Raw genomic sequence first — 12,759 nt, 5'->3', positions numbered from 1 at the left:
GATGGTTTGCTCGAGAGCTTGGATATCTTTGACAGAATGTAGATGGTAATCAGAGCTAATAAATGAGGTAGCAGATACGTTTTCCCAAGGGTCGGAGAACAATCTTTAAAATTTTGCAAGAAGAGGAATTATTGGAGAACGTTAAATAGACGCTATTTACAGAAATAGTCAGATTCTCGATAAAACTGTTTTATTCGCACGGTTTATAAAAATCTTTGTCCTTAATTACGTAACATCTTTCACGAATAGAATACAAAATTTACACTCATCATCAACTTTATAAACATCGGTTAATAAGGCTCATAAAAAATATGTCATCTTTATTAAGACTAAAAATACGAAGCATCTGGTTAGTCGGTTTTAAGCGAATTCCCATTGCTCCTTTGATCGCAATTGTGTGGTGTTCCATTGTTGGAGGATGATTTGCTCGGGAGCTTGGATATCTTTGGCAGGACGTAAATGGCGACCAGAGCCAACAGATGAGGTAGCAGGTACGTTTTCCTAAGTATTGGAAGAACAATCTTTAAAATTTTGCAAGAAGAAGAATATTGGAGAACATTCAAAAAACGCTATTTACAGAAGCAGCCTGATGCTTGGAATAAACTCCAGCAAGATGAAGCTGAAGGTGAAGTAGGCCAGAACTATGCGCGTCGTCAGCATCGTTAAAACGTCGTAGAAAAACTTGGCTCTTCTGGAGCCTAAGAAATATGGTCGAACGTGACGGCGAACCTGTTCGGAGCATAATTTCTATGATTTAGCATATTTGTGACTTGATGTGAAATTACTATATATATAAATACTTACGCTTCTTCCGGCCACCGTGAAGAATGCTCCACTTGCAAAAGTGAGGTAGTAGCCGGGATAAAATCCATGCCAGATGGCGGAAAGTGCGTAGGTGAAGAGCATCTTGTTGGGACCAGCCCTTTCATAAGCGATGGACCTCAACCAACGATTCGTGCCCAGATTCCAGCTGTCGATGGCGTCGCGTAGGCTCAGAGCGGTCTGCCATTTTTTTTGCCAGAAAAATCCTCCATTAATTCGCCAATTAAATTATGTAATTTATATTGCGGTACCTCGAAGCCAAAGCCATCAACGTTGGAAACTAGGTCCCAGCGGGCGTTGCCTTTCTCGTCGTAGCCGTTGAAGCCGAGACCAGAGTTGTTGCAAATGGCGTCTGCGAAGATCCAGGCGTGGTAGTACTTGAAGCGTACCAGCATGGTCACCACCAACAAGTACCACACCTTGTACAGATTCGACGTACCCTCTATGAACTCGTCATCTGCATTTTTTTTATATTTTATTAATTCTTCTTCTTGCTTTGATTAATGTTTTGTTATGTATGTATGTGACGTCATTCGGGGTGGAATTTAATAATTTAGATAAATATTTGTTATTTCATTCTCATGTATTTATATTATTTATTAATATTTGAGGTGTTGCGTAACATGGCAATGTGTTATTTTAATTTATTTCAAGTTGAATGTTTAAGCAAATTACTAGTAATTGATATGGTGAATCTTGTGAATAAAGATCAATTTTGTTTCTTGAATGACGGTGTATGTATATATTAGGGTGGTCATTAATAAGGGTATTTTTTTATTTGTACCAAGATGCACCTCTAAATCTACTTAAAATAATAAAAAAAATATACTCGTGAAGTTGACTCTGATAAAAGATCCAAAAGTGCCTTTCGAGCCACTTAATTTTTCCTATTTAAATTACATACAGGATTTTTATAAACTTTGGAAATTAATTTTGGATTTTTGTATTTTTTTGATCTGAAAAGTTTTTTAAATGTCTAAAATTTTCAAATATAAATAGATATTGGTAGATGTATATATAGAAATTTTTAGTGAATTTTCCTTTACATTCATAAGGATGAGTTCATCATTGAAATTGTCCCTAAAACTGGATCTTGGTCAAGTGTCAAACTTTAAAAATATATAAAGGAAAATTTGCGAAAAATTTCTATAAATACTAATACTTATGTTTCATAGTTTTACATGATTCAAATATTTTTAAAGTAAAAATGTGGCAAAATGCAAAATTAATCATTAAAAAATATCAAAATCCTATGTTATTTAAACGAGAAACATAAAAATATAAAAAAATCAATCTTCTTTACTTTAAAAAAAAATTAAAACATTAGAATTATGCTATTCAAATTTTATAGTAAAATTCAAAAGGCTTTTAAAATTACAATCTATAAATGTAACTGGCGTGCGTTTGGCTACAGTGCTACTTTAAAACTTGAAATGTGTTCTTCTGGAATGTTAAATTTTGTGCACAGAACACGATAACTCTAAAACTGCTTAACCGATTTTGTTGAAAATTTAAAGAAATTTTCCTTAACTTATTGTTTATTGCACAAAGTTCTCCAATATATTTTTTTTACAACTATAAAAAAGTTACAAAAACAATTTATAAAGAAAATGTGGTCATTTTTATAAAAACATTGTATTTTCAAAAAATATCCAAATTTTAAACTTTCTTTGGTTTTGTGCAAAGTGAATTTACATAAAACTATAAAATTTTTTCGATACATTTTCTGCAAATAATTCTAACGATCTCTAGACTGCAAAGTATAGATTTTTAGTACTTATTTCCACAATTATTATCTTAAAAATAAATAAACATCTTAAAAAATAAAAAAATAGTGTTTTATTGCTATTATAGACAAAAATAATCATAGAAAATTGTAGATTAATCGATGCAGTACTTTCTGAGAAAATAATTTATGAAAAAAAGAGGTTTATAAATACATCCCCCCTTAAATGAAAAAACCAAGTGGTTCAAGGTGCAATTTAGGATATTTTCTTAAAGCCAAAACTCCAAAAATTTTTTTTAATGTAAACTTGGGAGTCACTTGAATAAAAAAAAAAAAATACTCTTTCCAACAGCTACCCTAACATATTTATATACAACACACTCACCTTTTAATATTTGAATTGGATACATTGGTATAAAAGTGACAAATACCAAGGCACACATGACGCTCACACAGATCTTCTTCATCACTATCAATACTGGGGATGGTTCGAGTACAATATCATCTTCGTGACTAGATTTTTTCTCGTGACAGCCCTAAAATAATTAAAATTAATTTGATAAGAATGAATAATATAATTTTTATCCTCCTGTAACATATACATATATATGTATATGTATATAATAACAGTACCGTTAAAGACTTGGCACTCTTTCCATAAATAAAATCCATGTAATCGCTGTAAAATATCACTGGTCCAGCCATCAAGGCTTGGAAATGGAAGACATAGCTGAAGAACTCGAGGCTATTGGGCATTTTACTAAAAAAAATAAATAGGGTTGTTATAAGGGTTTCATTGATCAAGATGGATCGTACTCACTACACTGCATGACGACGTTGCAGTGGCGTAAGCTCCTCCTCTTTTCTTGCCAAACCGTCGTGTATGCTGTACGCCAGACTGGTGACTTTCTGTGTGATCACCATGAGTGGTCCTGCAACCATCCACGAATCACCCAAATTTATTTTTAAACCTCTGAACGAACCTTCGCAAACTCATTAATTAATTATAATGTACTATTATATATATAGTTACAGTTGTGCAATTTTGATGTTTGACATACCAGTAATGTCTAGGGTATACGAGCCATAATCATATATTTGCCGATGAAAATGGATGCAGGATAAATAAATTAGTGCTATAGCCAATACTGTTCTGTAAAAGCAAAAATGAGCATGGATCTTGCTAATAATAAATTGTCATTTTGGTGGGGAAAAAGCGTTTGGTAATAAGTGGACTATATATATAAGAATTGCAAAGATGAATATAGAAGTCTTAAGGGGATCTCTTACCTTTGCATGTTGCGTGGATTTTGGCTCCGCATCGCTATGTAACATAACGCTGGTAGAGCAGCAATGTGTACTGCCTGTCTATGAGATGAGCAAGAAGAAGAATATTTCTCTGTAGCTGCATGTGATACTACGGTGGATTCATGATCCATGGATCAAATTATTTCCAAAGTGAAAATTACCTTCCGAAACAGAAATAGCCCAGAGTCAGACCGATTATGAGACCGTAAGCGTGTCTAACGGCTGGCGAAACGGAGTTTGGCTTCAGCGCTGATCTCAGTAGAGAAGCCAACATTAGTGCGGTGAATTGCGTTATTAGGAAATTCATCTGCCACAAAATAAACCCCATTCGTCAATTTTCATCCTTCAGTGTTGCTGTGGTTTTGTGCATTTTGTTTGTCTCGATTGTGTAACAATAATTTGGGAAGTAATTATATTTTTTTATATGGTTATACTGATTTATTTTATTAGCAGTTATTTATCATTTTTTTTATTGAAGAGGGTTCTAAGGAAATTTATCTTTCATGAGAAAATTTGATTTGCATTTTTTTCCTTGGGAATTGTAATTTTCGAAAATATTGGGTTTTGAAAAAATTGTTATGTAGGAAAATCCTGTTCCTACGACTATGACAGTTTATTTAATTATGGATTGTTTATTTTCTATTTGTTTTCTAAAAACAATTGAGTTTTCATAAGAAAACTCGATCTGTACATTTTCCTCTTTATAGGAATTGTTAATTTTTTAAAATAATGAGTTTTGCAAAAATAAGAATGTGGGAAAATCCTGTCGTTACATCCATACTAGTCTATTTTATTACGAATTATTTACCATCTCTTTATGTCTTAAGAAACCTTGGCTTGTAAATCGTTTTCCTTGAGAATTATCATTTTTAAAAATATTAAACTTATAAAAAATAAAAATTTGTGAAAACATTGTCTCGCTACAACAATAATACTTTATTTTATTATGAATTATTTACCATCTATTTATTTCCTAAGAAAATTCATCTTTCCTACCCATAAACTCGATTTACAAACTTCTCGCTAATTATAATTTTCGAAAATATTGATTATATAAAAAATAACAATATAGGAAAACCCCTTCACCACGACTACACTAATTTATTTAATTACAAATAATTTATCATCTCCTCCCTTAACACCACTTTTCCTCTCGCTATTTATTACAAAAAATAATTAACAAGGTTCATAATTTTATTTGATCATCCGAAGCAAAGCATCGAGAGCTTTCGGTACCAGAGCTTCCACAGTGTCACCGATTTCTTGACCAATTTCTCGTTTAATTTTGGGCACACTGGGCACTCCCGGTGTTGGTGCAGGATTCTTTCCTATAGGCAGAATATTTTGCAGGAATTTCATGATTCCCTGAATGATATTGTTTATGAACGACGCGATCGAGGAAGCCAAATCCCTCTTGGCCCTTGGTACAATTTTCGACACTGCGTCGTTTACCGATGTTAAAGGGGACTTTATAGGAGACTGCGAGTTTTCTTGTTCACTGCACTCTGGGACAATTTCGGTAACGATAGGAATAAACAATTTTATTATCGCTGCAATTTGAGGCTGAAGACAAAAACCACTGACTGGACTATTAGCCGATTTAGCTGCAGACGTTGTGCTTGGAACAGGAGGCTTGGTGGTAACCCGCTGAGGATGTAGCTAAAATAATGAAGATCAATTTGCAATTACACCTGGAGAACCAAACGGAGAACCGTAAAAAAAAATAAGTAAAAATATAATGAATCACAGTTTTTACTGGCTTGACTGTCACAGTTTCGTGTTTCTCTGGTTCAGTTTTTGCCTTTGTTACAACAGGTTTAACTGTAACTTTATTAATTTCAATGGGTTTCGGTTGAAGATTACCTACCGGATTCTCAAGAATATTGCCTAACTGGAAGAAAAAAAAACATAAACAATATTTTCAACGAGTTTTTGCAGAGCTTAAGAATGTTTTGATTCACGATGCTCTTCCAGGTAAAACGATGGAACTATATATACTAACGGAAACTGCGGATTGGCCCTGCATCGCAGTGATGAGCAGAAAGTATATTACTGGTATCCAATTGAATCGCTTCATTTTAACAAAATTGAGTTTTTGCTGTACTCAAAAAAAACTTTAGAATTTTTGTTTATCTTTACTCAGTTTCTTCCTCCGATCGTTGTGTTCCAACTTTTTTTAACCACACTGACTCGAACTATCGTGGAACAATCATTTTATACAAAAAAGCTCTGACAATATTATCGAACGTTTAATATTAATAAGCGAATTTTATCTACTAATAAGTGGACTGCCAGCGAAAATGATATACGTATGTAGGTGTATTTTGGTGAAAATCATATCTAATTCGGTATTACTTATTCATATAGTACCAAAGATAAGAACCGATTTTTAATCATAACATTTTTTCAATGAAACATACTAGCATATTTTCATTCCATCATCTTCTTTTTGTGTTCGTTTATCGTCATCTGTATCGCGATGCACAGAAATATCGTCTGTGTTTACATTACGGTATACAGATGGGATTTCCCTGAAGAACGCGCTTCTGCGAATTGCCTTTGATGGATTATGAGTCTAGCAAGACAAACACTCTCGTTGAGCTCGGCTCAGCGACGCTTTGTCCTCGCGTTGTTTTCCTTATGCAAATTATGAAAGCTAAGCATCTTTGAACGAGAGGGGAGAGAGATAGGTTATCGGGGATGTAGCTCTCACAACACGTGGTAATTCCCCGTTGCCGCATCTTGGCACGTCTGACGTAGCGACGTTTCCCATCGGGAGAGAAAAAGTTCAAAAATAATGAGCAAACGGTTCGTATATAAGAGAAGCCTTCCGCAGTGAGTTTATCAGAGAATCGAGGGAGATCGAGCGTGAAACGTAAACACGATAATCGGAAGCATGAATTTCGTTGTACTGGCGTTCTTATGCGGTCTCGCATACGGAGCGAGTGGTCAGGGAAGCATCGTTCTCGAAGCTCAGAAGCCCCTCAGTGGACCGGATCGCAGACCATCCCTGGATCTCAATTACAACCAGAGGATTTTTGACAATGGTCGTGCCAACGCTAATGCCTTCGGTGGAGTCAACGTGCAACCTGGACAACCGGTTAGGCCACAGTTTGGTATCAATGCTGAACGCAACTACAACAACGGCTTCCTCAGAGGCACTGCTCAAGGTCAAATTGGACCCCACGGCCGAGTGGACCCTTATATCGGAATCACCGGAGGATGGAGGTTCAAACGGGATATTCCATTGGAGGAGCAAACCGTGCAAGAAGAAGTGAGTTTAATTTATTTATGTTAAACGCGACCATTCAAATTTACGTATAATGCTAAAACTGTTCCTAAGATTTACAAAAATTAAGTTTTTTATACATAGTAATCCTAATAGCAAACAATGTTCGAGGGACATCTTCTGTATGTTCACTGGACGTTTGGATATCCTCGGAACGTTCTCAGAACTTTCTGAGGATATTTCTACTATTGAGGAAGGCTATGTAATTAATTCTTGCAATGGGAGATATAGAAATCATGTAGTATATACATGTACGGAGTAATGGGTGAAAAAGATTCCTGTGGAACATTGCAGGAATCAATTCGATATGTTGGAATGTTTTCGACAGTTTTATATGCAAGTGTCGCATTTGGAAAAGTTTTTAATGTCTGTGTGTGTTTATTAAAGGAACACCGCAGCCGACGCGAAGCTAATCCCCAAGGTAGTGTAGTGATCCAAGGTCAAAAACCCATGAGTGGACCGGATCGCAGACCATCGTTGGATGTCAACTATAACCAAAGAGTTTTTGATAACGGTCGTACCAACGCTAATGCTTTTGGTGGAGTAAACGTACGACCTGGACAGCCAGTGAGACCACAGTTTGGTGTCAACGCTGAACGTAATTACAAGAATGGATTCCTTAGAGGATCTGCTCAAGGTCAAGTTGGACCTCATGGTCGCGTCAGTCCTTCCGTTGGTATTACTGGTGGATGGAGGTTTAGACGAGATATTCCATTGGAGGAGGAAATCGTGCAAGAAGAAGAAGTAAGTTTATTTTATTTATATCAATGATAACGAGTCAGAAATATAACGTTAAAACTGTTTCTCTAAGTTAATAAAAACATAAGTGAATCCTTTTGGTACATTAAGCTATATTGTTCAGTTTTGTAATGAGAAAGATGAGAATTATATAGTATATGTACGGTATGTCAAAAAGATTCTTCTAATATTTTACATTCTAGAGGTCAGTTTGACAAGTTGAAACGTCTTCGATAATATTATGTTTGTGTCCTACATGGGGATGTTTACTATGTCTGTGTGTATTTTTCAAAGGAACATCGTAGCAGACGCGAAGCTAATCCTCAAGGTAGTGTAGTGATCCAAGGTCAGAAGCCCCTCAGTGGACCGGATCGCAGACCATCGTTGGATGTCAATTATAACCAAAGAGTTTTTGATAATGGTCGTACCAACGCTAATGCTTTTGGTGGAGTAAACGTACGACCTGGACAGCCAGTGAGACCACAGTTTGGTGTCAACGCTGAACGTAATTACAAGAATGGATTCCTTAGAGGATCTGCTCAAGGTCAAGTTGGACCTCATGGTCGCGTCAGTCCTTCCGTTGGTATTACTGGTGGATGGAGGTTTAGACGAGATATTCCATTGGAGGAGGAAATCGTGCAAGAAGAAGTAAGTTTATTTTATCTATATCAAGGATAACGAGTCACAAATATAATCCTATACAGTTACACTTGACTAAAAGATGTCTTTGCGTCACTTGGTATTGTATGGGATGCTAAAACTGTTTCTATAATTTAATAAACATAAGTGAATCCTTTTTATGTACAACAACGCTTTGTTGTAAAGTTTTTAATACCGATAAAAATAGTAATTATATAGTATATATATGCAGTGTATCAAAGAGGTTCTCTTGATACGAAACGTTCCAGAGGTTAATTTGACAAGCTGGAAAGTCTTCGACAGTATATATATATATATATATATATATATATATATGTGTGTCTTATATGGTAATGTTTACTATATCTTTTTATACTTATTCAAGGAACATGATACACAACTCGAAACTAAGCTTCAAAGCGGTATATTCAAGAATAATCAAAAGCCCCTGAGTGAAAACCAACACATACCACCGTATCCTGTCAGCTATAATCAAAGCCGTCTCCAAGAAGATTTGTCCAAAATTAATCGTTGGGGAGCAATCCCGCCTCCTCGTGGACCAATTGTGCCGCAACCTGGTAACACAGCTACAAGGCATAGTAACAGAAATTGGAATCACAGAGGCAATACCCAAGGTCAAGGTGAACCTCGTGATATTGTCGGCTCATCCACTGATCCTTCTGATGAAAGGAATGTCGAAGGTCATACTACGACAGAAGAGTCAAAAGGGGTGAATATATTTTATTGATATTAACAAGTATAATAATACAACTATTCTTAAAATCATATTAAAAATAATAAATTTCTTCGTATAACGATGCTAAAATTATTACTTTCTCTATGAAAAGAGCCAGGATGTAATACAAAGTGGCAGAAACGTTACTAAAACGTATTAGAACTCAATTTGATACATTGAAAAGTTCCAAGAACGTTCTTAACACCATATATCTCTCACCGAATATAATAGAGGCACAATTAAAAAAAAATACAAATTTAAGTAAACCTCTGTAACAACCTTACTTCGTTTGTTCTAATTTTAAATTAAATTGGCGCCAAAATAATTCTTCTAATTTTCGCTTAGCGATGAGTGCGCACCTCTTCGGAAAAACGTAGGAGTGTTTGAAAAAAAAATTATTCGTTAAAATTAGGCTCAGTTTGCACAAATTAAATTACGTAACACTGGTAGAAATGCTGTTGCAATTAACTACATCATACTAACCTATATACATAACCTAAAGGCATTTATATAAAATGGATAATTTCGAAATTAATTATAATACCTGAAAACTGCGAAATCTTTGTCGTGTCGTTATTACAGCCAATGAGCGATATGTTCTATGCATGGGAAAATTTTTAATGTCTGTGTGTATTTATTAAAGGAACATCGTAGCAGACGCGAAGCTAATCCTCAAGGTAGTGTAGTGATCCAAGGTCAGAAGCCCCTCAGTGGACCGGATCGCAGACCATCGTTGGATGTCAATTATAACCAAAGAGTTTTTGATAATGGTCGCACCAACGCTAATGCTTTTGGTGGAGTAAACGTACGGCCTGGACAGCCAGTGAGACCACAGTTTGGTATCAACGCTGAACGTAATTACAAGAATGGATTCCTCAGAGGATCTGCTCAAGGTCAAGTTGGACCTCGTGGTCGCGTCAGTCCTACCATCGGTATCACTGGTGGATGGAGATTTTAAAATTTCTGATCTTTCGTTACGATAGAAATTTGCTTTATTTAGTATTTCGTCGTTTTATATTCAATATCGTGCGTCATATCTCCATTCTTAATATACATTACAAATTGTATCATATTCCATTTATTATTTTCATATTGCAAGATCTGCATTGGCGACCTTTGTGCTAACCTTTATTCAGAACTATACTTTATTTATATGTAAATACCTAAATGTACACAAATGCATATTCAGAATATAAATTTGCTGTGTCCTTGATTTCGTTCTTGGGTTACTGACTCTGAGGTATACATTACGCATACATTAATATATATGATTAATTCAAGGTGTTGTATACGTAGAATGATTGGGATATGATTGCACTGGCGAACAACCAATTCGAGATACGATATTTTGAGTCATGAGGCTAATAAAACAACCACAGTTTTAGTGGTGTGAATGGAAAAAGCAATGCATGCAAGTGCTTCGGATATTGAACCTGTTGAACTTTCGCCAAGAGGCGTAAATCCGCCTGTTGCTATTTCCGAAGGCGTAATTTACACGTGTATGCTATCCAGCGGCAAGTAAAAATAATTGCGAGAGAAGCAACAGCGTATATTATACGCGTATTTTGTAGAGTACGTTATACAAACTGGATTTCAATCATCGAGACGTATAAAGATCATGATATCATTTCAGTCTCATCGTCATCGTGTATCTATATATAGTTCATACATATACTATAGATGTGTTAATAACGAGTGACAGACAATGGGATGTCGTGTATGTATAATCAGTCTTACCAGTATTGGTCTAATTTATACAAGTTATGTTGTGTCCGTATAAACAAACTTTTGTACGAGTTATAAGTTTGACTATTATATAAAAAAAATTAAAACTTATCTGCTTCAAGGCTTTTTAATAGTACATTAATCCAGTGACTCTGCTGTATAATAGACGAGAGGTTTTGTTTCAGTTATACTTTTCATATATTTGTCTTTATTTTTCGAATAAGTATAAGTAGCCACTGTAAAAAGTCCAAAGGAAACAGGTAAAACGTTCAGGGGTTTAATTATAAGGTACTGCAAGGCACTGCAAGGTACTGTTAGGAAACAACCGCGCGCGCGCGTTGACCAATAGAACACCTCCGGTTACATTTTTAAACTGTAATTACACTTGTTAATATTAGAAATTAGAATTATTAATTTGACGAAAAGTTTTTCTTTAAAATTTTCCCAAATCTGTTTTTCGGGTTGGCACCCTTAGATAGAACACTCTGTATCACCAGTAGTAAAGACGATGTTTTAAGATTGACGGGGGGCCACCGTCAGACATCTATATATATCTACACACCCATGACTAAAATTGCTCCTAATTTAATACGTCAAGTGCTAAATACCTCTGTATAAAGGTCCGTTCACACATAACCGGTCCGTCACCGTACCGTATCCGTACTGTGATCGGATAAAAAAATTATTCAATACATTTCTTAAGGAAGCATGCAAACTCCGTATCCGTCCGTATCCGATCAGTGACAGGACGGACGGTATCGGCCTTAAGAAATGTATTGAATAATTTTTTTATCCGATCACGGTACGGATACGGTACGGTGACGGACCGGTTATGTGTGAACGGACCTTTCCTCCTTATGAAAAGTTACACTTTCTACGCTAAAATTGCACCTATGTGCCAACTAAGTATCGTGTGCGGATCTGTATATCAAGATAAAGCGGTGCAATTTTTTTGCAGCTGTTGATTACGCTAATCAAAAACATGCCGGTATATATAGCTGATAACACTGATAGAAAGATACCGTACCGTTGTAAGTTGACACGATTAAAGGATTTACACGTTTTTTTATGAAACAAGACATAAAATCAGCTATTATGCTTTTAAGAAATAAACTTACGTTTCTTCTTTGAAAAAAACGTTCTAACCTCAAAAGTAACGATATACTATATGCAAAAGCAAGCTTTGAACAGCGTGCACAGAATATTTGAAAAGTAGGAACAATAAACTTTACACGAAAATAGATTTAAATATATAAGATAGTAAAAAATTCATTTACTTATAATTAAAAAGACGAGTTTTCTAAGTTTGATTAATGCTGACTGTTGTGGAGGCATTTTCCGCCTTCCTTACCTGGTCGATTGGAAGACCGACAGCATCGGCGAGCCACGAAAAAGTACGAAAACCATCATAGTATTCATCCATTGGGACGGCCACTGGATTGGAACGAAACACGTCAAGATTCACTCTAATAAATCGCGACTAGTACTGCTTGGCAAAAGCAAATGCAAATTCACCGTACTATATACAATATAATATTATTACTACTACTATGTACTACTACTACTACTACTGCTTCCAATAGTAATAATATTATTAGTAGTATAGAGACACAGAAATCGCGTCGCGTTCTGTCTTTTTTCCCCGCGGTTTTCTAAGCTGACTCTGCTTCGATTCGACTCTGTTGCTCTCTACGTTCTCTGCTCTCTGTGGAGCTAACTGATCTCGCCTCTCCCTCTCCTCTTCTATATATGTACGTATACATTCACCATTTAACC

General features: G+C 35.6%; 3 protein-coding genes across 6 annotated transcripts; 1 reads left to right on the top strand and 2 right to left on the bottom strand.

The window, feature by feature from the left end:
• Positions 1 to 179: 179 nt before the first annotated feature.
• Positions 180 to 3,916, bottom strand: oys (oysgedart). Of its 2 annotated transcripts, none has more exons than XM_066729736.1 (8): positions 3,839 to 3,916; positions 3,369 to 3,480; positions 3,182 to 3,308; positions 2,934 to 3,084; positions 1,074 to 1,279; positions 805 to 1,002; positions 578 to 729; positions 180 to 501 (listed from the first exon to the last, which is right to left on the bottom strand). In XM_066729736.1, the coding sequence occupies exons 2-8, from the start codon at positions 3,470 to 3,472 to the stop codon at positions 351 to 353; spliced, it is 1,089 nt and encodes a 362-aa protein (XP_066585833.1). In that variant the 5' UTR covers positions 3,473 to 3,480; positions 3,839 to 3,916; the 3' UTR covers positions 180 to 350. The 2 variants fall into 2 exon arrangements, with proteins under 2 accessions (XP_066585833.1, XP_066585832.1); XM_066729735.1 differs by lacking the exon at positions 3,839 to 3,916 and adding an exon at positions 3,582 to 3,692.
• A 552-nt stretch (positions 3,917 to 4,468) lies between these two features.
• LOC136775187 (uncharacterized) lies at positions 4,469 to 6,061 on the bottom strand. 3 transcript variants are annotated; one of them, XM_066729739.1, is made up of 3 exons: positions 5,859 to 6,061; positions 5,613 to 5,747; positions 4,469 to 5,515 (listed from the first exon to the last, which is right to left on the bottom strand). In XM_066729739.1, exons 1-3 carry the CDS (start codon positions 5,931 to 5,933, stop codon positions 5,051 to 5,053), a joined length of 675 nt encoding a protein of 224 aa, XP_066585836.1. In that variant the 5' UTR covers positions 5,934 to 6,061; the 3' UTR covers positions 4,469 to 5,050. The 3 variants fall into 3 exon arrangements, with proteins under 3 accessions (XP_066585836.1, XP_066585835.1, XP_066585839.1); XM_066729738.1 differs by having other exon boundaries at positions 5,604 to 5,747; positions 5,859 to 6,060; XM_066729742.1 differs by having other exon boundaries at positions 5,724 to 5,747; positions 5,859 to 6,060.
• A 456-nt stretch (positions 6,062 to 6,517) lies between these two features.
• Positions 6,518 to 10,471, top strand: LOC136775184 (uncharacterized). Its single transcript, XM_066729734.1, has 5 exons — positions 6,518 to 7,130; positions 7,533 to 7,889; positions 8,178 to 8,531; positions 8,908 to 9,252; positions 9,902 to 10,471. The coding sequence occupies exons 1-5, from the start codon at positions 6,753 to 6,755 to the stop codon at positions 10,214 to 10,216; spliced, it is 1,749 nt and encodes a 582-aa protein (XP_066585831.1). The 5' UTR covers positions 6,518 to 6,752; the 3' UTR covers positions 10,217 to 10,471.
• Positions 10,472 to 12,759: the final 2,288 nt, after the last annotated feature.

This window comes from Prorops nasuta, unplaced genomic scaffold, assembly GCF_024137725.1.
Source record: "Prorops nasuta isolate Cenicafe-Biocafe unplaced genomic scaffold, Cenicafe_Pnas_1.2 PNAS00007, whole genome shotgun sequence".
Classification (NCBI taxonomy): Eukaryota; Metazoa; Arthropoda; class Insecta; order Hymenoptera; family Bethylidae; genus Prorops; species Prorops nasuta.
Note: the sequence above shows the minus strand (reverse complement) of the source record. Positions and strands in the feature narration are given on the sequence as shown.